Source organism: Crotalus tigris, unplaced genomic scaffold, assembly GCF_016545835.1.
Source record: "Crotalus tigris isolate CLP2741 ecotype Arizona unplaced genomic scaffold, ASM1654583v1 scf7180000024340.7048381, whole genome shotgun sequence".
Taxonomy (NCBI): Eukaryota; Metazoa; Chordata; class Lepidosauria; order Squamata; family Viperidae; genus Crotalus; species Crotalus tigris.
The window spans coordinates 1825057-1849538 of NW_024100510.1; the positions used below are offsets into that span (position 1 = coordinate 1825057).

A 24482-nucleotide genomic window follows, 5' to 3' on the forward strand; every position below is an offset into this window, starting at 1 on the left:
GCAATTCAAGGTGTTGGTTATCACCTTTAAAGCCCTTCATGGTTTAGGACCAGGTTACTTACAGGACCGCATACTGCCGCATAGTTCCCAGAGACCGGTGAGGTCCCACAGATTGGGCCTCCTTCGGGTCCCATCGGCCAGACAATGTCGGCTGGCAGGTCCTCGGGGAAGGGCCTTTTCTGTGGTGGCTCCGACCTGGTGGAATCACCTTCCCCCCGAGATTTGAACTACTCCCACCTTGCCGGCCTTTAAGAAAACCATTAAAACTCTCCTGTTCCGGCAGGCCTGGGGTTGATGTCCCCAGGGGGGGGGGCGGGATACAACTGGACATGCTGTATGAATGCACTTATTTTATTGTTTTATCGTTATATTTATTGTTTTAATTTTGTACGCCACCCTGAGTCCCTAGGGATTGGGCGGCATATAAACTTTATTAATAAATAATAAATAAATAAATAATAATTTCTTTAAATCTGTGTAGGTAACAGATTCAAGAGGTGCAGGGGCTACTAAATTTTCAGCAATTTCAAATGCATCTTGACCACAAACACACAGCAGGGTGGCGGCCTTTAAACCATCTTCTCTCACTTGATTTACTCTGAAATAATTTTCTGCTCAGGCCACATAAGATTCCCATCTTTCTGGATGTGTAACATCAAACTCAGAAAGTTTCCCTTCTGACTTTTGAGTACTAAACATTGCAACACTAACCCTAATTCTTTAGTAGTTCTCTAATCACATTTTTTTTGCTGCTGTTTTATGTCTTTATGTATACACATTCATAGACACCCCACAATGGATTTTAAAGGTGTTTATCAAGAGCATGTGAAGGAAAAAAGAAAAAATAATTAGGGTATTCAGTCTATTGGTTGCAGGACTCAAAATAAAATGTCTTACACAAGATACAGCAGCAGTATTTTCTAATCTTGGCAACAACCAGTTGTGTAGACAATTCCCTGTAATGCCCATTCTATCTGTGGGAATTAAAGTCTAAATATCTGGAGGCTGCTTTGGTTGGAAAATAATGGTTTAACGAATCATGAAATATTTTCATTCACCTTGAGGTTGTCAGCTTCTACTTTGTGATCTTCATCTCTTGGCCTTGTCTTTTCAACAGCAGAATATTGTTCCCTGGTCTTGATAAATATTAGCCATACCAGATCGATCGACACATAGTTGAATCACACTATGCACATAATATTGGGTATAATAACCCCTGCTTTCTGTTGATCAGTTTTGAGTCATATTCCTCTACCATATCTATGAAGGCAAAATGCTCTACTGCAAGGGTATAAGAAAATAATTAGTAATACTTACCTGTCAATCAATGCAGATCTTAACTGATGCTATAAACAACAGAGTTTGCTCTATAGACATCTGTGTATTAGGACAGTCAGAAACTTGCTAGATAACAATTTCAATCTGCTTCAGGCCTGGATACAAGAATGTTCCTCTCTTGCTCTTCCAGAGTGTCACAAAATTCCCTGCTTTACAGCTGAATCAAAAGGATTCAATCTATCCCGTATGATCTAGTCAATCCTCAATAAGATTAGGGCTCAACTGGTAGGTGCATAGCCTCCTCTGTAAATGGGGCAAGCTCTCCTCTTCAGAATGTAGCTGTGGTATTCCAAAGCAGGCAGTGCGACATATTGTGGAACAATGTCCTCTGAGTGTATATCAGGGAAACCCCAGAGACATTCAGTATTCAACTCCATCATGTATTGAGTATATAGTCTGCTTTTGAATTTGTAAATAGAGTAGTTTCATATTTGCTCATTGAGAATGTATTGTGATGTGCTTTTTAACATTTAACATTTATTTAACCATACATACATACATACATACATACATACATACATACATACATACATACGGATAAATCAGTATTTCCACTAAGATGGTACTGGTGATTGTGTTCATGTTCAGGAAAATTAGGCACATTACTTGACACTACTAGCAAGATTTGATTTAGCTAGAATTGCATGGTTATTGCAGTGAACCTGCTATCTACTTCTTATACATGTTCAAATTTAGAATGTTTATCTTCTGATCATTTGAATGTTGAAAATGAGGAAGAAATCATTCCTGGCTAACTGCTGGATCCTACTGGCCAATCATAGGAAACTTCTATAAGCTGAAGCCTCTTGGCCTAAGGGCAAGTTATTTGCTCAGTGGCTTTTAAAAGATGTCAGCAAAATGACAAAAACATCACTGTTGGTTACAATTCATTTCAAAGAACCTAAAGGATCTAGGAGAAAATAGGTCACATGCACTTCATCTCATGTCACATGCTTCCTATCGAGAGGCCAATGAGGTTTTAGACCTCTATACATTTGAACAAGATAATTTTATCCATTCACATTTTCATCTCTTCTCAATATGAAAAGAGTGACCATCTGTTTGAAACCCACATCAGTCTAAATAATTTCTAAAGCAGCTTTTCCTTTTGGAGGTAAGAAGACTGCATATACTGTTCTGATAGAATATGGTGGTTGTTGATGTCTCTCTGAAGAAGAGCAAAATATGTGTCTTATTAGAAAGTATGAAAAGATGAATCCTAAATTCTTCTAAAAGATATTCTAAATATTTTTTTCAAAATTTTAATGGCAGGAAATCTAAAATAAGGTATATTTAAAAGAAAACAGAAGATAATTAATTGAAATATTTTAAATGAATAAATGTCATTCTTTCTACTTGTATTTTGGTATAATAGTTTGCATATCTATGGATACGGACCTTTATGATATGTTATGTTTAAATTAATGAGGGATAAAATACTTTCTCAACATAACATTTTCATATATGATTGTATAGTTAATCTAAAAATAGAAAGCATATTATTGTAAATTATATATTATTTATCAAAACTGATAAAAATAATTTATGAGAAAAAATCCAAACAAAATTCTAACAGAAAGTTACAATATATTGCTATAAATGCATGTGGGGACTAATAGCCTTTTATTTTTTATCTCAATCTCTTTTATGGGAGAAAGCATGCCAGTTAGTATTAAAGGAGGCGGGGTTGTTTTTTAAAAATTGCCTGATCAAATTACATTTCAAAAACTACGGTTATGATATCAGTTTGAAAATAGCTATTTGTTTTAATATCTCACAAGAGCAACCTAAAAAATCTGAAATAAGGGTAATGTTGATTTCAATGAATACGTAAATAATTTTAGAGTAATTGTTTTGTGAAGTGTGCTGGAAATTAATATATCAAATTTTAGTTACGTATTTTCTTTGACATTTTCTTTACTTCATTTAATTTTCACTCATCATTTTTATTGTTACACAGTTATCTTAAATGAATTTGATGTTATGTATCCTATAAAATTTAGATACACAGCAGTTATATTATCAGAAGAATGTTAAACAAAGATTAAAATTGGTGATAATTTTAACTTAATTTTACTTAAATGTTAAATTTAATAGAAATTGTAACTTGGGAGAGATAAGTATGATAGATAGATAGATAGATAGATAGATAGATAGATAGATAGATAGATAGATAGATAGATTTTCTTTATACTATCAAAATCATAGATAATTTGTTTTATCAATTAAAGCCTTAATATAGTTAAGACAGTTGATATTAAAATATCATACAGCATATGAACCAAAAGTAAAGAAATGCTCAAGCTGCATATGCTCATTCCCCTGTTTCAGTGAAGCATAAGAATTATAAGATACACAATATACAACACTAATTAATCTTATTAATTCTTATTACCTAATAACTGGAATTATGACTGTAGCATTAAATTAATTATAAATACAAATATTCCATTTTTTTCCAAATCAGTTGTACATCTAAACTGTTTGAATATTATTTGTTTCTTGGAACAAACTGTACTCTTGTGGTTCCATAAAATCAGAGAAATATGTATTAAATCCCTGTGCCTTAATTTGGATTCAGATTGACTGAGTTTAAATCTTAATTCCTTGTCAGTATGGTTAAAATATCAGTTTAAAGAATACATTAAACATCTGTGTGAAATATTAGAAACAAAGCTGGGGTTTATTTGTATCCATGCTAGTGCAGAAATAAAATGAGAGGTTTCTTGAAGTTCACATAGAAAATGGCATCCATATCTTTTTCATCTAATATCAAATTGTAATAGAATAAAATAGAAATGGAATAGAGCTGGAAAATAGAAATATTTCCTATTGTCAAATCTGCTGGAACACATACAGACTAATTCACATTATAATTGTAAAAGAAAGTGTGAAAGTGTTTTTCATTTCTGAATGTAATTAAATTAATGGCGTTTTAGTTATTTTGCAAAAGAATCAATATCAGAGTATGGCAGATAATAAATATAGTCTTAAACATTTTACTATTCAAGTTTTTCAAAATCTGTATATGATTTTGATTAATAGTTTAAACCTATATAGAGATATAGAAAATGTGGAAATTATGTACTTATAAAACATCTCTATAAATAAACACTGGTGCACTAAGAATATGGCAGCATTGATGGAGAACTCTGGAGATTAATCTGACAGGCGGGTGCAGACATTTCATTTCAGATTTTGGAGGTGGGTTCCATGAAGGGTAGGGAATCCTAGAAATATCTAAAGCTAATCCCTGATGTAGATAGCATTTACACACATCTTTTAAAATATTTTTTTTAAATAACAGGAGAATTCTTTATAATAATTTTCATTTTATGTCTTAAATTAAAACAATGACATAGTAATCATATACTTCCCCCCCTTTCTCTGAATACATATGCACACATGCACCACGCCCACATATGCCCACATTTGTCTTTAGACAAAGATGGATTTTCATTTCTAGGTCACAGAACCTGTAAAGCAGGGGTGTCAAACTCGCAACATCAGGCGATGTGTTGCGATGTATCGCGTTTTTTTCCATTGCCGGCAATGGGTTGGGTGCAGTTTTGCCATGATGCATCCGGCCCGTGGGCCGGCAGTTTGACACCCCACCTATAAACTGTTAATAATAAGAGTCCGTAGCTGTTCACATGGAGTGATGTTGGTGGATATTCTGAGAGAAGTAGCCCTAGAGCTGGTAGCTTTAAATTGTCTATGCTGAGGATGGCTGGGACTGACTGCCTTGCCTGGGTCCCTGGAGGATTCTTTTAACCAAAAAGGGAATTAGGCAGATGTTCCTGAGAATAGTTCCTGCACTGCATCCACTCTCCTTAGTTTTTTTATTTCTTAAAGAAAACAATGAAATGCCAGGATTGCTAGTAGAGTAAGTTTTATTTATCCTGTGTCTGATGTTCCTGCCCCCTACTTGCTGAGCATTCCATATCCATCAATTTGTTGCTGTTTCTTCCAGTGTCCCAGCATGCAGGTCAGTATCATCCTCAGGCACAGGTCTGAACAGGCAATTTAAAACAAAGGATGGACTTGATAATGAAAAATGGATTGATGGCAGACATGGATTCCCAGCAAAAAAAAAAAAAAAATCAAATCCCAATTCTAGCAGATCAATGAAGTCGTTTAGCTATGGTCAGCATCATTATCAAAGAAGATGTTATCTAGACAGGGCTTGGAACTTACTCCATGCTCTAAGACACATATAAATTCAAATGGTTTATGCTGGGTGAATGACAGTGAAGTTTGTCCAGATGTTCACAGCAAATTTCATTTAGACATGCACCAAATTTTAATAGTAACAAATACATATACAATTATATCATCAAGGAAAATTACATTATCAGTTGATTGAATCTTCATTGTTTTTTACAGTCTATAGGAACTTAATTCAGTGAATCAATGGGACAGTGGTTTTCTTCAGCCATCTAATACATGCTTTGCTTATTTTACATAAATTTCTGTGTTTTATTGAAATATAAATACAATCCTACACAAAATGAAGCTCTCTGAAATGAATGGTAGCTAAGCAGAATTAATTGCACATTAGATAACTCCTAAATATCGGGTTATTTTAAAACTCAAAGACTCACTATGATTTTAATTCAGCTTGAGACTTAGGTGAAGTGTTAGGTGACACGTTTAGAGATGGCTATGAAGGTCAGGATGCAAGCCAAATATTTGAAGGGTACATACTGATTATTGATGTCTGTTAAAATCTGGAAGGTGGTCTATTTATCTAAAAATCAATATGAGTTAGGTAACATAAATACATGCACGTGACCCAAATTCACTTCAGCAATATAATTCAGATAAAATATTAGTCTTTTGTACTTATGGTTAACAATTAGAGCAAAATTATCTCGTTTTCCTACTTCAAATCACTCAAAGTTCTTTCTTATACTTTTCTCTGATATCAAAGTCTTTTGGTTAATTTTATATATTCCCTTTTCTCTAAAGTTTAAAGCAGTTTACTTGGGTATCTTCATTTTATCCCCATAATATGATGAGCCAGTTTGGTCAAGTGATTAAGGCACCAGGCAAGAAAGCAGGAGGCCATGAGTTCAAGTCCCTCCTTAGCAATGAAAACCAACTGGGTGATTTTGGGCCAGTCATTCTCTCTCAGCCCAATCTACCTCACTGCATTGTTGTTGTTGGGAAAGTAGTAGTAGGAAGATATGTTAGATATGTTCACCACCTTGAGTTATTTGTAAAAATAATGAAGATATATTAAATAAAAACAATCCTATGAGGTAGGCTGAATTGACAAGAAAACATTGTAGTATGGCTGAGAGTAGACTAGCACCTTGGTCTGCCCAGTCTTCATCTAACATCACTCTGGCTTACTGACAACTTTAATCTGTAGCAAGAGGAAGGAGACAGAATACATGTCCTACTGGCCTTGGCTCCTATGGTAGTTCTGGAAGCTGTTTCAAAATGAAGAAGAAATTTGTTTAGTTTGCATTTGAAGAAGGTAATTTGAGCCAGTGTTTTCAGCTTCACTGCTCCTCGAAGCACGAAGCTGAAAACACCAGCCTGAAGATGACGAATGGGACTTCATCGAAACGTCGCCAAGACACTTCCAATTTTACACAGGAGAAAACCCGAATAACCGAAGACCTACATATATATATATATATATATATATATATATATATATATATATATATATATATATAACAATATAAAATAGTGCATTGTGTTAAGGAAATTGTTTGGAAAGGGGAGATGTGTTAGAAATAAAATATAGTTATTAAGGAAATAATCTTAAAACATTAAAAATTGCATATCAAAACATTCACTGCAATAGCATACTACATATTTTCAAGTCATCCAGATCAGATTACAGTGATAATAATCTCTATATGTTTTAAAATGTTACTTATTGACACAAATTCATGCTGTGGTCATAAGTGGCATGGATTATTAAATACAGAGCCATATCTTGATTACTTTCCCAGAGCACATGCATTCAAATGCAACATTACATTTCAAAAGATTAAAAATAAGGCAAATCTGCAAATGAAATGAGGCCATCGAGATTGCTTTGCTCTTGGACTGAGAGGATTTGAGGATCTGGACTAGATCAACAGATTGGAGGCAGGATTGATTGTTCTATCGATGCTCTGCCTAGGATTAAAGCAAGAGCCATGATTTATTTCAGAATGAATGAGATGTGGAAGCTACTGGTTGGCTGCACAATTATGTTCTGATAATATAACGGTAACAGGGATTGCATCACATATGAAATATAACTTGTTCAGCTCTCCTAGCAAATGGAACTCTTGCTGGGGTGCATAGGAAAAATGACACTCCATTTTGCATGTACAAATTGCAGAGAAAATATGGATATTATAAAAAGATCCAGAACAGAGATCTGCAGCATTATCTGTAGCAGATTTTATACAAGGAATAATCACCACTGCATTATCTTCACTGAAGGCAAACACAATCTGGGGGAGAGGCCTGGAAAAAATAAAATTTGCCACAATATTGGGAATCTGAAATGTATGGCAGGACAGTGTTCAAGAGAGATTTCCATTCTGTTGAACCTGACAATCATTGATGGGCAGCTGGAGGGAGTGAGTTGCAGCCCAAGGCTCTTGCTGTCCTAGGCACTAAGGTCATAAAAATAAAATATACTGTTACATACAAACAGTATTTATTTTTAAACATATTTGGTGGAATCCATATGCAGTCATATGGAATCAATGGAACTTAGCCTGAATCCATTGCTATAACTTTATTAGAACATACTATAATTGAAGATTAGGAAGATAGTTTTTATCTTTTATTTTAGTATTTCAGCCTACAGTCTTACAGCTTGATGTGGGTGAGGGACATTCCCCTTCCCCTTCTTTGTTCTTGGCTCGCCTGCTCAGAATGTCCCACAGAAGTGCAATATCATGGCTCACTCTCAGTTGCTCTCAGCTGCATTCCTTTCAAAACAAATCACTGTGTATTCAAAATCAAGTTCCCCAATTCTGCCTGAAAGTATTGTATACAGATTAGACCAGAGGTCCCCAACCTTTTGGGCACCAGGGACTGGTTCTGTGGAGAGAAGTTTTTCCATGGACCGGAGGGTGTGTGGTTTTGTGTGCTGCCTGCATCCCGCAGATGGGGCCTTGCTTGTTTGTGTGGCCTGGTTGCTAGCATTGACCAGTACTGGTCCACGGACTGGGGGTTGGGGACCCCTGGATTAGACAAGATTCCATTATGACACTTTGAGAAGTCTTGGATCCAAAATAGATTATAGAATTTATTTGGGTGAACATCTGAATTCATAACACAACTTCATCCATAAATATAATTGAGATTAGTGTCATGACTCTGGGTAAAATACAAAGTGAAAGATGTCTTCACTTGCCTGCTGTGGTATCTGCTTGAAAATCTTAAAATCTGTGCTTAAATCTTTAGCATTCTTTTACAAAGAATAAATACAATATTAAGATGATTACAGCTCTTGCATTACTATTATTATAACTCTTCCTGTTTTTCTAAGTTTGCTGCTTTATGTTGTCTTGCAAAGGCAGCAATAATAATAAATCAAAGCAAATAAAAGGTATGTATTTTTTCCATTTTCCCCTCTTTTGCCCTCTTCTAGAAATCAGGGCTGCATGGAAACAGATCGATGGATGTTTGTTGTGCTAGTGGACAGCTTTTAGATATGTTTGTTTTAGCAGGACTCTATCTTCCTCCTACCTTTTCAAATTTTTTGGGTAATGACTTGCACAGTACTATAAATACCTCTCTTCCTGGAGGGAGGAAGTGCCTTGATTTGGCCTCTCCCCCTTAACATTGGCTTGTCTTGTGTCCTTACAGGGCACAACAATAATAGTAATAATTTTAAAACAACAATAAACATTAAACATTAAATAGTGTAACATTGCTTATTAGTTACAATATCCTTGAGGCTACCCCAATCTTTTCTCCTTTTGAAGAGCTAAAACAGAAGCATTACTTTTACTTGAAAATAAATAAGAAAAAGGAATTTACTTTTTACCTTAGTCAAATAGACAAACACTGATAACAGGATGGAATAAGGCATTTGGTGTTCATAAAAACATAACGAAACTCAAACTTCAGTCTCCCATAATGTGCAATGGATGGTCAGGCACCAATTCTATTGGGAAGTATATGAGACTCAAATAGCTTGAGAGGGTACCAACATATATAAATTGGATTGGCACAAAACCTTCTGATACAAAAAGGCAAATTTCTAACTAATCCCCAGCTTACATAGAAGGCATCCTTAAGTTTTAGCTTCTCTCTTAATTTAGTTAAGTTTAGTTAAAAACATGTATCAGAATAAATCTTGAATCGTAAGCTGATCGATGGGTTCAGAATGCTTGGTTCCTGACCTGATACGTCATCTCCCTTCTAACCCTTGTGGATATATGCATAATGGTATTTTTTTGAGAGCTGAATGCAACAAAATTTCATTTTAATGTATGCTGATTAATGTACATTTAAAATGGCGATAAAGTTTCTATTCTATTCTATTCTATTCTAACCCTTAGAATGGAAAAAATAAAATCTCACAGAACAGACTGCTGACAGTTGGCTCAGTAGAAAGCAGTACTGCTCAGACAGATATATATATTCTAATAAAATACTTTGCACTTTGATGCTGAAATTTTGCACAAATTTGAGACCATTCTTATGCATCATGTCTTAATTAAAATGCATCAGAATAAGTCCCAAATCTTGAAATGACATATTCAGAATACACCCAGAGCAGATCAAAAAATATTTCCAACATTTTCCAGTCCTTTTGGATATTTACAGTGATACAGACAAACTAACTGATACAGACAAACTGAGTGGTACAGACAAACTGAGCTCTTTCAGACAACTGGAACCATTTGGTTTGGAACCTGACATTTGCCAATAGTCCTGCTCAACTTGGAATGATTTAACACCTGGGTTCTGCTCAATGCTAAATTAGAAAATTTAGAAATCTAAACTTTATCTCTCCTATTGATTGTCATAAGAAATTTCCAAGTGTTTTACAGTTCTTCTTTTGCTTTTAGTCAGATTAGATGAAATTTGCAGCCCTAGAAGAGCACAGAGATAGATACCAATATCTAGATCCATTCACTTCCATTTGGGCTAATATAGAATGAAAATAAAACAAAGAAAGCACAGTTTATATATAGCCTGTTTCTGGGTAACGAGATTACTCCTAACACTCTGCTATGAGTTTCATTTGGTGGTAAACATATATAGAACATTTTGAAAAGCGAGAAACAAAAGTTTCCTTTATTTAAGTGATATAACTTGTGAAGGTCTTAACTACTGGAAGGAATTTGAATGACTGCTTTTCCAAAATGGATATGATAATTCTTCCCTATGGTATAAGGCCAGTAGATCATTATGAGCAACTATTGAAATGCAAACTCTATTTTACCTCCTTGTTATTTAATGGTTATATTAATTTGCACATCAAAATCTTATTAAATATCCTCCCTGCTGCCCAGTTTGCCTAAGAATTTGGTCCCTGAAGATTGACATATGGATGATTTAGTACTTCATAACATTTATTGGAATAAGGAAAGTCTTGCAAACGTTCAGTATTAAGGAAGAAATGTTCACCATCAAATCTAGACACATAATCTATACTATGAATCTGAGCATAGAATACAGGTCATGGCATATTGCTATATGAAAAGGAATTTAATGTTGTCAATATGAAGATATGAAAAACAATTACAAATTTGTTGAGGCAATTTAAATTCAGGAAAGGTAGATATTGATCAACCATTCTGACAAATTATTTTAAAAAATTATCTCTTGCATCTGATATTTCTTCTTTAACAATCAATGTAGAGTATCTTCTGATCAAAGCTGAAACTGCTCTTGCATGTTTCTATCTACCATTTTCATAGATGATTCTCACATGAGCTTTTGGTAAAGGTTAAGGAAACTATGAGCCTCTTGCAAAAAGTACAATTTCATTTCTGATTGATCCTCATATTTTTGTCAGTACTTGTCCACATATAGTTTGAAACTTCAAGATTTTTCAAGGTTACAAAGGAGACTGTCATTGAACATTATCAATTTTAAAACAATGAGCAAGAAGAAAGAAAAATAAATTCATTCATACTCTAGCAAAATATCAGCCCCCCCCCCCAACAAGTGAGAATAGGATAAGAAAACTTAAATATAGTTAAAAATAAAATCTAAGCATGCTGATGAGAAGTAGTGAAAGATTCTGCAGTACATATTTAATGTTTCCTATGCATAAATAGTTGGGAAATTATTAATATATGTACTACAAGAATCAATGGGAAGAAGAAAAAAAGAGAAATTTCTAATTAATTTATTAAATTATATAACTCAAGTGAGGGCACATTTAGAACAGAAGCAATACAGGAAGTCCTTCATTTGTGGCCATTTATTTAGCAACCATTCAAAGTTATGATGGTGCTGAAAAAGTGACTTACAAACGTCCTCACATATATGATGATGCAACATCTTGTGGTCATGTGATCAAAATTTGGGGCTTAGTAACTGGCATATCTTTACAATGGTTGCACTGTCTTGGGTTCATGTGGTTGCTATTTGCAACTTTCTCAACCAGAGAAAGTCAGTGGGAGAAGCCTGATTTGCTTAATGATTGCATGATTCACCTAATGACTATATAATCTGCTTAACAACTGCAGCAAAAAGGATATAAAATTGGGCACAGCTCACTTAACAACTGCCTCACTTAGCAACACAAGTTCCTCCTAATTGTGGTTGTATGTTGAGGACTACCTGTAAAGAGCAAGGGGATGGGGAAGAAATGGGGAGAAAGAAAAGAAAGTGTGATTGCAAAAGAAATTGCAATTACTATAGTAATCTTTTTATGTAGCCAAAAACATTCAGCTGCCACAAGCAATTATTTATTTAGGAACCAGATATAAAAATGTTCAGCAGTCTGAATGCAAATGTGGCAGAATAAGCCACAATAACATGACTTTTTAAAAAAAGAATCTGACTTTCCTCTAAAACAGTGATGGCAAACCTTTTAGAGACTGATTGCCCCAAAATTGGCCCCTCCCCCGTTCCACCCACTGTCCTGCCCCGACCCCATTCCCCCATCCTGCCTGCCCACAGGGCCACTCACCATTTCCAGGGCCCGCCACAGATCACCCAGGCAGCCCAGCAGTGCCCCTGCCCGCGCCCCGCAGCATCAACTGTGCACGATGGGGCATGAGGGCAGAGTCTTGTCCATACTGCCTGGCTGCCATGTCCTTGGCTGCGCTGATCCACATGGGCCACGCTTGGGGGCGACTCTCCTCTAGAGAGGCTGCTGTTGAGGAGGGGGTTGCGGGGGGAGGTGCGGCTTGGGCAACGGCACATGTGCCCACAGAGAAGGCCCTGAGTGCAACCTCTGGCACGCGTGCCATAGATTCGCCACCACTGCTCTAAAATAACTTTAAAGAATTTAAAGAGATAGGTTATTATTCATCTTCCACTTGATTATGAAATATTTTGTTAGATAAATGTAGAACAAAAATAATTGCAATGCTGATGAGCTACTGAAGATTGTTTTCTCAAGCAATGTTATGTTAAACCTCTTCTACATTTTTGAACTTCCTTGGTATATTCTAAGGAATGACTCTTTTAAGTATTTTTATTTCTCTATTGAAATAAAGCCCAAGTAGGCTTTTTTTATTGAAAGTAAAACATCATTCCTCAAATAAAGTCCAAGGAAATTCTCAGTGAATGCCTGAAACAATTTACCAATATGAAAATGAGAATCTAGAACTTCATGAGAGATCTTAAATCTAGTGATAATCTTTAGGCAAAGACAATTGTTTCTGTGTTAAAGTACCCTCAAGAACCTCTGTTGGTCTTTTGCCTCTACTGCCATAATTCCAACTATACATAAATTATTCACAGAAGAATAAAATTCCAGGGACCATATTTTTTTCCAGAATAATCTTAATATCTTTCTGCGGTAGTCTAATTAACTGAAATAAACAAACAAAAACTAAGAAGATTATAATTTAAAGAAGGATGGAAAATAATTAAACTACATTATATGATTCTTATCCCAGTATTTCCTAGCATATGCATCCAGTAGTCAGACCTTTAGGCTTTTCTAATAAAAATCTAATAATCCATTTCATGATTTCTTTAAAATTAAGTACAAGATAATAAAATATACAAAAAATCTCTAGTCTAAGCTTTCAACCTTTTTTCTATATCTGTATCTATGGTTGCATAAATAAAAAGTGAAAAATGTTTTCTGTGTTGTAGCTCATATGTCCATTAAGGTTCTGACAAAAATGCTTATCTTTCATCAGTACAAAGAAAAAAGGCTAATGTAGCTCTCCTGCGTGCCAAAGCATGAAGCATATATAATTTAATAGCACTGATAAATCTTAAAGCCGGGAGCATTTGGCTAACACATGACCCACTTTTTCAATCAATTGGAAATATTTACATAACAGCTTGATTTTCATGCTTTACATTTTTCAGACAGAAAAAAGGACTACCGTAGTCCATGTTGGCATTTCCAAGAATCAGGGTGTCTTTCTTCAAAATAAATTCCACTACTAAATTCTAGTGGTTAAGGCAGCAGGCTAGAAACCAGAGACAGAGTTCTAGTCTTGCCTTGAAAGGCAACTGGGTGACCTTGAGCAAGTCACTCATTTTCTCTCAGCCCAACCCACCTCACAGGCTTGTTGTTGGGGAGGGGGGAAACAGGAGGAGGAAGGAGTATTAGATACATTCATCACCTTGAGTTATTGATAAAAATAATCAAGGTGGGATTTTTAAAAAAATCTAAAAAAAATTGCAACAAAAAGGTTTGAGACAAAGAACAGTTATAATCGCAACTCTTGTATAATATAAAATGCTTTCACATGTGAGAAATTGAATAATGATGGCGGGAGACCTGTCCTTATTTTAGACTGTCTCATCTACTTCATTATGGCATGGGTGACTGTGGCAGCTATGTAATCAAGCACTATTTTGTTACCTATTATACATATACATATACATACATTTACTTATAACTTATATGAAACTATTGGGACTATCATCAGGGGAATGATCATAAGTGCCAGCAGATTGCAGATGACACCAGATTTAAAGAAGTGAAGTGCATGCCCTGATCCAATGTCTGGATGTAATGAAATGACAGGTGAGAAGTAACAAATCTTGTGGGTGGGGTAGGGTGGTGGGTAGAATTTGTCTGTTCTAAATAGAATAGCACGTCAGTTTGGTGCAGTGGTTAAGGCACCAGGCTAGAAGCCAGGAGACTGTGAGTTGTAGTCCTGCCTTGGGCACAAAACCAGCCTATCACTCTCTCAGCTTTAGGAAGCAGGCAGACCACTTCAGAAAAACTTTGCCAAGAAAACTATAGAAACTAGTTGTCAGGAGTCAACACAGACCCTAAGATACAAATAAGATACATACATACATACATATATATAGTATATATACATGTTGTATGTATGTATGTATGAATGTATGTATGTATGTATGTATGTATGTATCAAAAGAGGTTCAAGTGGCCTCTGTGTTGAGGAGGGTTTATTGATGCAACTGCTGAATAAGGAGACCCTAACTGAAGTTCACATGATGTCAGCATTGTGTTTAGATTGCTGAATAGAATTTTATCCTCACCCTTAGACTTGAAGCTGCAGCTGATGTGCTGAGTGATAGCAAATGTTTGTTTTTGATTTATTTTTATTAGAAGTTTATCCTACAAAAAGAGCATTTGTTTTTTTGCTGACAGGCAATCTCCTGTGGAGATATATCTTTATTTCTTTGAGTCTCCAAACTTTCTACATCATCCAATATTCCAAGAATATGGAATCTAAAGTCTCTGAAGGTGGTCTGAATGTAACTCTCACCATCAGATTATTGATGCATGGAAAGGTGAGCAGTACTGAAGTGTTTTCATGTCATTATTTCTAATTCAAGGCTGACATTGTTTATATGTAAATCCAGAAACTGTACATGTATGCCATACTTTTATTCCCTGAAAAACGCATATAATGCATGATTCCTAAATGTGGAATATTCTTTTCATTGGGAAGCAAATATTACAGATGTGGTCCTAGAATCGTCAGAACAGCCCTTAAATTGTATCCTGTGGGAGATGCACAGATTGTAAATTGGATTGATCCCAATTTGATGTTTCAGAAAACATTTTCCTTTATTCTTGACTGATTTAGTTTCTGCAGGTGAAATTCTTAATTTTTATACTGTACTGTTGAGACCCACATAACTATATGCTCACATTCTTTAACATGTGCATAGGTTTCTAATAACTGTCATTTGGGACAAATTATTAATAGTCTTCACCAGTAATGATGTCCAGATTATATCCAGTATTGGACACAGAAAGGGAGAAGAAGCATTATAATGTTTGAATACTATCTGTACTAAAGTTAGTAATGTAGTGAAATAAGATGAAATAAGTAATAAATCATGTAAAAACACTTAGCATTAACTGCTAACAAAAATGTTCAATATATAAGTGCAACAAATTGATTCTGAATGTTTATATTCTCTCTTGTTTTCTCAAAATCTCTTGTTCTCGAAAATTAAGCATGTCTTCATATACGGAGAATATTTCCCTGAGTATAAACTGATAGTCCCTATCTTTGAAATCCTAAACTTTTACATGCACCAAGGCTCCCATTCTCATACTGAAATGATTAATCAAAGTGAATCTTCCCTATCTTAAGATATCCCTTTAAAGAAGGGACACATTAAGTCAGCAAGCCAAGGCATAGAAACAAAGCAGAGGAACTTATCTCTGTAAGATCCTCACTGAGATGGATTATAGCCGGTTTCCAGACATATGTCCCATATAAGTCTGGGAGAAAAAACTGACATGTGCAATACAACAGGAGTAGACTAAACAGAGAAATGCAAAACTAGGTTGCTGTCAACAGAGAGTTAAAAAGAGTTGAAGTTTTCTGGGGGGTTCATGAAAGTACTCTGGTACTTAAAATCCTGACTGAGATTTATTCTTTTATTGAAAGTTCTGGAAGTCCTAAAATATTGGTTAGACAACCAATTGTTACAACTAGCCTGAGATCTTATGTAGCATTATCTCAAAAATTATAAAAAAATTGTATATATCTATTCAAACCATTGATCTGAAACCATTGTTTTGGGTCTTTCTTTGACCTGCAGTTGAATCAAGGAAAACATAAAGGTTCTGATTCTGAAAATAGGAGTTTAAGCAACAGATTAGAAAGAGATTATATTACGTAAAATCACAAGGACTTGATTATGTGAACAACTAATTAGGAACAAAAGAGAATCATTAATGCTGTGAATTTAACATGGAAAAATAGGTTTTATGATTGGGTTATTTTGGGGGTTAGATTGTCTAGTTCAGTGGTTCTCAACCTGTGGGTCGGGACCCCATTTGGGGTCGAATGACCATTTCACAGGGTCATTCAAACAACGCAGTCCGCCATTTCCCCCCCCCCCTTTTCCTTAGCTGTGCTACTCCCTTTTATTCTATTGGCTTTTGAAAGCCAATAGAATAGACTCTCTTGAACAGAGTCTAATTCTATTGGCTTTCAAAAGCCAATAGGAATTGTCCAGGCTGTCTCTGCCCTGCTGAGCCCGCCAAAAGTCCCATTCTGCAAATGGTGCTGCAAGTTGTCTGCAGTGAAGGCGAGCTGTCTGGAAGTTTCCACCCCTCCCTGCTGAGCAACTACTAAAAATGTAAGTAAAAGAAGGCCAGGGGTGGGAGGTGGGAGGCCGGCGGGCGCAGGGAGGGTTGCTGGCACACGTGGGGCCTGGCGGATGCCTTACCTCCCTTGGGCTGGGCCAGCTGGTGGCCCAGCCGGTGCTCAGCCTGCGCCTTCTCTGTCGCTTGCCAGCTACGCCTCGGCCGGCGCAGGGGGCGGCCCCACGCATGTGCGGCGCTCCCGGGCAGGGAAAGTCCTTGACTTATGACCGGTTGGGTAGTCCTCGACTTACGACCGGTTGGGTAGTCCTCGACTTACGACCGGTTGAGGGTCGCGGCATTAAAAAGGTTGAGAACCACTGGTCTAGTTCACCATTTTGTATTTATTTGCAAGGATTTATTTAGCCTTTTTTAAGGCTTTAAAGCTAAGGCTTTAAGGCTTTTCCCAAGCTGGGAAGTGGAGCAAATTCTGCCAGCCAATTGTTTAATTTGGTTTTTTTCCTGTGAATACCATGATTTGAGCAACCTCAAACATTTTTCATTGGATTTATTTATTAATTTATTCAATTTCTATGGCTGCTCATCTCAAATAAGTAATTCTGGTTGGTAAAGAAATAGTTCTTCTGGATTGTTTGGGTTAGGCATTGTATGCTACCCAGAGTCACTGCCATGAGATGAGTTAAATAAATAAATAAGCAATTATTTGAAAAAGCAAGTATGATTTTGGTACTTCTTGCAGGAACTTCTCCAAGTAAAGGAGATGGAGATACGCAGCCAGCTCTCTTCAATTATGCATGAAGATACCAGATAAAAGGAGTAAAAGCCTTTTGTTCCTGGCAGTTCTTCTCTTTTTCTCCCTCCAGGCAGGCAAGATTTCTGAATACAGTAATATCACGCAAGATATAAAGCATCAAAATATGCTTGGACAGACTGCCAACACACCTGAGTTCCTCTGTATAAACACTGCTCTGATCACCATTCATCAATATGGACAATCCTTTGTAATAAACAGGAACTCCAGGGAAAATTAAAATGATACTAGAAGCTAGTGTTTTGCTTCCCATTTTTTTTTCTTATTAAAAGCTTTCAAAAAGTGGAATGCCAAATGTTAGGAGAACGAAAGCAAGTCTATGAAAGTCAGATTGCCAAACTGTGACATAGTGGGTTCATTAACATTCCTGTTTGCCATTAACCTGTTAATGCATGCATCATATTTTACTGTAAATAGAGGCAATGGTGTAAACCCAGTGTGATAAATTCTGGACAGGGTTGTTGGGGTTGGAGTTGTTGTTTTGGCCTGGCTGTTCAATTTTTTTAAAGTGTTTGGCTTGAATGGATGAGGGAGAAAGCTACATGGTAAAATTCTTTTTCTCCTTATCTACTAACAAAGTACAGATATGTAAAACTTGTTGTAGTAGAGTGGGGAGGGAATGTGTCATAAAAGAAGAACAAATAACTACTGACATAAGTAGCATTTAATTGATGTCAAAGGTTCTCTTTTAATATCCAATGTAGTTTTTCATTTTAGGTTTTACCTAGCCAACATTAATATGCAGTAATAACTTTTCATTTAATTCCAAATATGGCTATGCAGTCACAACAGCAAGAACTGGCTGTCCAAGAGAGACTATCAGGGCAGGGGAACACTGGCCATCCTAAAATCTTTGAAACCCCACCAATGTGGGGTTCTTCATTGCATTATATTTTTGCTAATAAAGAAATTGTTTATTTTTTACTGAGTACCCATGCAGTTGGGACTGGAAATTAATAAATACCATAAGCAAAATAAATAACATTTACTGATAATTAAAGCTTTTACATTCTTACTTTCTTGTCATTTTCTTTCCAACAGGAAGTTGGAAGCATCATTGGGAAGGTAATGTGATGTACTGTACATTTGAATGCTCATACATGTTCTCTGCGGGCAGAGCTATGCATGTGGGAAGCGATCAGCAGGAGGCTCAAGATTTTGCCTTCTCTTCCTCTTCCTTCCTAGCTAGTTCTTGAGAGAATAAGAGCTGTATAATTAGAGCATGAGAGCTATAATTGGTCAAATAGAAACCTATGTATTTAGCCATCTCCCTTTTCCCTAAATGTAAACTTCGGCTTTTTTCACTGAGTTATTTGCCAGTCGGGTTTCTTATTAATAGCAGAAGGCAATAGAGACTGATCAAGAACATCTGCAGAAGGAAAATGCAGATATTCAGATTGGATCTTATAAAATGGTGAGAGCATATCTATAATAAACAAAGGGTCGATAATTGTAGAAAAGCCTGGAACAATACGAATAATTGCATATAAGAAATTAATTTGAAAACATTTTGAGGAAATACTTCTATCAAGGAAATTTTCCTAACTCACTCTCCAAATAAACTAAATAGGTATGTACATGAGGTCCCTAGGAATCAGGCTCAATTGAATATAACATTTACACCAGCTAAATATTCACACTAATTAACCAATGTTTGAAAATACTTCTGTTTCTCAATTTCCTTTGATATAAGTCAGGTTTTGCATCAATCAATCTGTTATTGTTCCTGGTCTGTCACCAGTTAGAAGGATCCCAGAACAAAATATAATTAACATTTATTTTCATTGAAAATAAAAAGCATTGTATTTCACAACAAATATAATGGAATTCTGAGACGTAGCTAATCTAATAAAGTTAATATCCTGTTACTGTCAAACAATATATATAAATAGTCATTATAAAGCTATAGTTTCAGAATATCTTGCAAATAAGAATTATATATTTATTTATCTTAACAATGAAATGGTCTTCAAATATTCATATACTGATTTATTACTATTACACCACAGGAGATCATATAGTTGGAGAGAGAGAAAGAGATTTTACTAAAGGTTATTTCAGGAAAATTTTATATACATATCTCCTCATTAAAGCAAAAGAGATTGCATCTGGGTCCATAATAAAACAGATAAAATTGATGCCTATTTTTCTGTGAACTAAAACTTACTTTGTATGGCTTCAATCATCACTAACCGAATAATATGCAAAACCAAAAACAATAGAAAATATAGCAATGGAAAAAATGTAATACAGGCAATAAAATATGGATGGCGGATAATCAAAAACTCTTGAATAATCAGGAGTTCTAAAATGTCATTTGGCTAATATACTAATTAACAACTTAGAATACTCTAGGACATTTCATATTCAATTTCTAGTCAAAACATGTCTCTTTTGAATTGTAAAAATATTTGTTTAACACAAGTCAATAAGAGAAAAGAAGTACATTGAAAGTATTCTGTAAATAATCTGTAAACTGTATGTTGGATTGAAATAACAACTCTAAACACCCTTGCAGGATGTGGCACAATTCCATTTACAGAACTGTATTCCAGAAATAGTTTCCAAATAAGATTAAAATGTGCATAAGGTTTACTTTTAAATATGAACTTATTCAAAATATCAAACAATATTCCCACAGTTTAACCATTCTTCCATAGTTGGAGATTTATTTTGCAATAAAAAGCATATAATGCAACCATTACCATGTATAATGCCAATTCTATGTATTTTGAAGGAAAGTGTGGTTTGGTGAAGTCTAATAAAAAATATTTCAGATTGAAACAGGATTATGACTTTAAAGATTTGTTCCATTCTACAATGAATTAATTTCCAAAATTGTTGAGCTTTGCAACATTGCTACTGTGAATGGAAAAAAAAGATCAAATTGTTCATTCAATTTCCAGCATTTGGGAGAAAAGGAGATAATCATTTTAGCCATCATCACTGCAGTGATAAAATCAGTGATTAAAATACTTTAAATTAGTTCTCTCTAAAGATAAAGTTCAGGGTGAACTTAATATCCATTTTCATCTAAATGCTCACTATTCCATCTCTATAATTGTATACAAATTTTGCATTCCTTTAATCATACAGATTTTGAATTCCGAATCAGATAATAGATTATAAATTGTGCATATTCAGTATTATGAGTTTCAAGATTTTCATATTCAGTCTAATTTCTCAAAACTCTACCTTGCTTCCATAATACAACTTTACTGATTGGGCAGTGCTTAACAGTATTGCCTAGTTACCATGCAAAAGATAAAAATCTGTATATTATTATGACATTTTAGTTTGTTCTTACAACTGTTTCTTTTCATGTTGTTGTTGCAGAAAGGAGAGACAGTAAAAAAGATGCGTGAGGAGGTGAGCATCATTTTCATTCTATAAAATAATATGGGAATAAATGTAACAGTTCCAGAAGCAGCAATTCACAGATAACATAAAAATAGAGACGGGAAGTCTTGAAATTTGTTGACCAGTTTGGGGGGGTGTTCATTAATCACATTCTTTAGCACTGAAAGAAGATTAGCTTCCCTATGACAAAAGTACACATAAACATTTTGAACTACTAGAGAAAACCTGGATCCTGTTCTGTAATTTTTCCTACATAGATATTAAGAAGTTGATCAAATCTGCCCAAGCTGTTCTGAATTTCTAAATGCCTGAACAGAGTTCTTTTCATAGGTCAAAAGAAGTCGTAATCTAAGGCTAATTATACATTGTTGTTTGGCTGCAACCTGAGTTAGAACCTGTGTGGTTTATGTTAGATTATAGTTATCATAGCTTTTGAGTGTCTGGTTTGTTCTAAAAGCTGTTCTAATAATTCCTATATGAAAATAACTGATAATTCATAACCAATACAAAATATGAAATCTATATGTTTTCTAAGAATCTGCTGTATATAGGTCTTCTAGTCCAACTACCTGCCAAGTACAGGAATCTTAAAACCAATGCATAGGTATAGAATATCTTAAAATCCTAAAAATCAAATGTATAGAATAGGAGGTATTTGGTTCAATAGTAGTAACTGTGAGAGGGATCTAAATGCCCTAGTTGCTCACCGTTTAAGTATGAGCCAGTAGTGTGCTGCAGCTGCCAAAAGCCAACATGGTTCTAGGCTATATCAACTGAGGGATAGCATCAAGATCACGAGAAGTAATAGTACCACTGTATACCGCACAGGTAAGGTCACACTTTGAATACAGTATCTAGTTCTGGTCACCACAATACAAAAAAAGATGCTGAGCCCCTAGAAAGAGTGCAGAGAAGAGCAACAAAGATGATAAGAGATCTGGAGGCTAAATCATAAGGTTAAGGGAACTAGGAATGTTTAGCCTAATGAAGACAAGGCTCAGGGGAGATATGATACCAGTCTTCCAATACTTGAAGGGCTATCACAGGGAAGAAAGCATTGATCTATTCTCTACAGCCCCTAGGACAGGACAAGAAGAAATGGGTGGAAGCTTGTCAAAGGGAGATTCAACCTGGAAATAAGGAGGAATAGCTTGCTTCCTGGAGTTGTGGGCTCCATCGCTGGAAGTTTTCAAGAAAAGATTGGACAACCATTTGTCCTGCCTTGGGAAAGAAGTTGGTCTAGAAGACTTCCAAGGTCCCTTCCAGCCCTATGATTCTATGATTTCTCATTTCATTTTGGACAAAAGGCTGTCCAGTTTTTTTTTTTCTTGAGAACATCCACTGATAGAGCATCTACAACTTCAGGAGACAGGCTGTTCCATTTTTATTTTATTAAATTTGGGGGGGGGATTCATAGTCAGGAAATTTTGTCTTAGTTCAGGTTTGGATCTCGCAGTGTAACATTTCCACTTACTGATTCTTACCTTTTCCTCAGATGCCAGGGAGAATAAATCTACTGTCTCTTCCCGGTGACATCCCTTTATATATCAGAATACTGCTATCATGTCACCCCTTAGTTTTCTCTTCTTTAAGCTAAATATAGACCACTCTTTATAGGATCACTTTAATCTTTCTTCATGGGGTTTAGTCCCTCACCATTTTTGTTGTTCTGCACTCTTTCCAGTTCCTCAACATCCTGTTTGTATTGTGGCTACCAGAACTAGACACAATATTAAAGGTGTGGTCTGACCAGTGCAGCATAGAGCAATACTATCACTGTCTACCATCTTGATACCATAGATGTACTAATGCAACCTAAAACTGCATTTGTATTTTTGGTGTCTGCAGCATGTTACTGGCACACCCTTTCTTTGTGGTCTACCATAACCCCCAGATCTTTCTAGCAAGTATTATTGTTAGACCAAGTATCACCTGTCTTGTACTTGTGTGTGTATTTAGCCTAAGTGAAGAACCTTACATAAAACAACATTTCAATGGATAGGGCAGAATGTTCTGCTTATCAAGATCCATTTGAATTTTGAGCCTGTATTCAGAGGTATTAACAATCCTCCCTCCTAGCTTTGTGTTATCTGAAAATTTTATGGGCTTTCCTTCTATTCCTTCATTTATTTATTTATTTATGAGACTTATATACCGCTTTAAGTGCAAGCACTCTCTAAGCGGTGTACACCAGTAAGCAATGTATATATATATTTACATTACCCCCAACAATCTGGGTCCTCATTTTACCTACCTCAGAAGGATGGAAGGCTGAGTCAACCTTGAGCCGGTGAGATTGGCCTGCAGTACTGCACTCTAACTGCTGCGCCACCTCGGTTCATCTAAGTCATTTATCAAGTGTTGAATAGTACAGGCTCAGGACAGAACCTGAGGTGCCCCATTGCATACCACCCTCCATGTGGACATAGATCCATTAATGATTACCTTTAGCTATGGTTGTTCATTTAACTATGGATCCATTTGGTAATGGGACCGTCTAGCCCAGATTTTTCCAAAATATCTATGGTCTACTTTATCTAATGTCTTACTGAAGTCTGAGTATACTATATTTTCTTTTATTTAGAGAGAGAGAGAAAGAGGGGGGGGAGGGAGAGAGAGAGAGAGAGAGATGACGTCAGTAGTTTGGCTGATGAAAGCTCAGTAACTCTTTTACTTACAGGCTTGTTTATATTAAATGGTCCTGTTTATTTTTATCCTAGTGTTCGTTTTTCTATATTTTTATTGACATATGTATGCCCAGGATTTACATTTTTAATGATATTAAGGGCAGATATATAGATATATAGATATTAGTGTAGCACCACCCCTGTAGGAAACGCTAAAATCCCCCCCCCCCCGGCCTTCTCTTGACCTGGCTGCCGGTCCAAGAGGACTCTCACTTTGGCACCTCTGATTAACAGAGGCACCTAGGGCGGTGATGCTCAGTCACACTTGGCAGACACTCATACGAGGCGACAGTGGTCGATCTCGCTCGGCGGTAGCTCACATGGAATAATGATGGTCAATCTCAAGCAGTCACAGCTTACAAGGGGCGATGGTAGTCAGTCCCTGGTAACAGCAACTTGTATATGACAATGGTAATGAGTCCTGGTAACAGCAGCTTGCATAAGTCAATGATAGTCCGTCCCTGGTAACAGCAGCTTGCGTATGACGATGGTAGTCAGCCCCTGGTAACAGCAGCTTGCGTGGTGTGAAGGTGATCAATCTTTCCCTGGAACTTGCAGAGACCTCCCTTCTCCAGTCTCCTCGTCTCACTCCATGTAATCCTCCCCTTCTCTGCCCCCT

The 24482-nt window shown here is 36.0% G+C and overlaps 1 protein-coding gene across 30 annotated transcripts in view; it reads left to right on the plus strand.

Moving 5' to 3' along the window:
• The window catches only part of PCBP3 (poly(rC) binding protein 3), a 124304-nt gene that overhangs the window by 39683 nt on the left and 60139 nt on the right, over positions 1 to 24482 (plus strand). For 26 of the 30 annotated variants that reach the window (XM_039326235.1, XM_039326239.1, XM_039326237.1 and 23 more), the window contains exons 1-5: positions 2210 to 2452; positions 14391 to 14488; positions 15086 to 15228; positions 18858 to 18881; positions 21153 to 21185. In XM_039326235.1, the coding sequence (XP_039182169.1) occupies positions 14464 to 14488; positions 15086 to 15228; positions 18858 to 18881; positions 21153 to 21185 (225 nt within the window). In that variant the 5' untranslated portion in view covers positions 2210 to 2452; positions 14391 to 14463. Of the gene's footprint in view, positions 1 to 2209; positions 2453 to 14390; positions 14489 to 15085; positions 15229 to 18857; positions 18882 to 21152; positions 21186 to 24482 lie in introns of those variants that run through there. The other 4 variants (XM_039326246.1, XM_039326236.1, XM_039326248.1 and 1 more) reach the window with 4 other exon arrangements.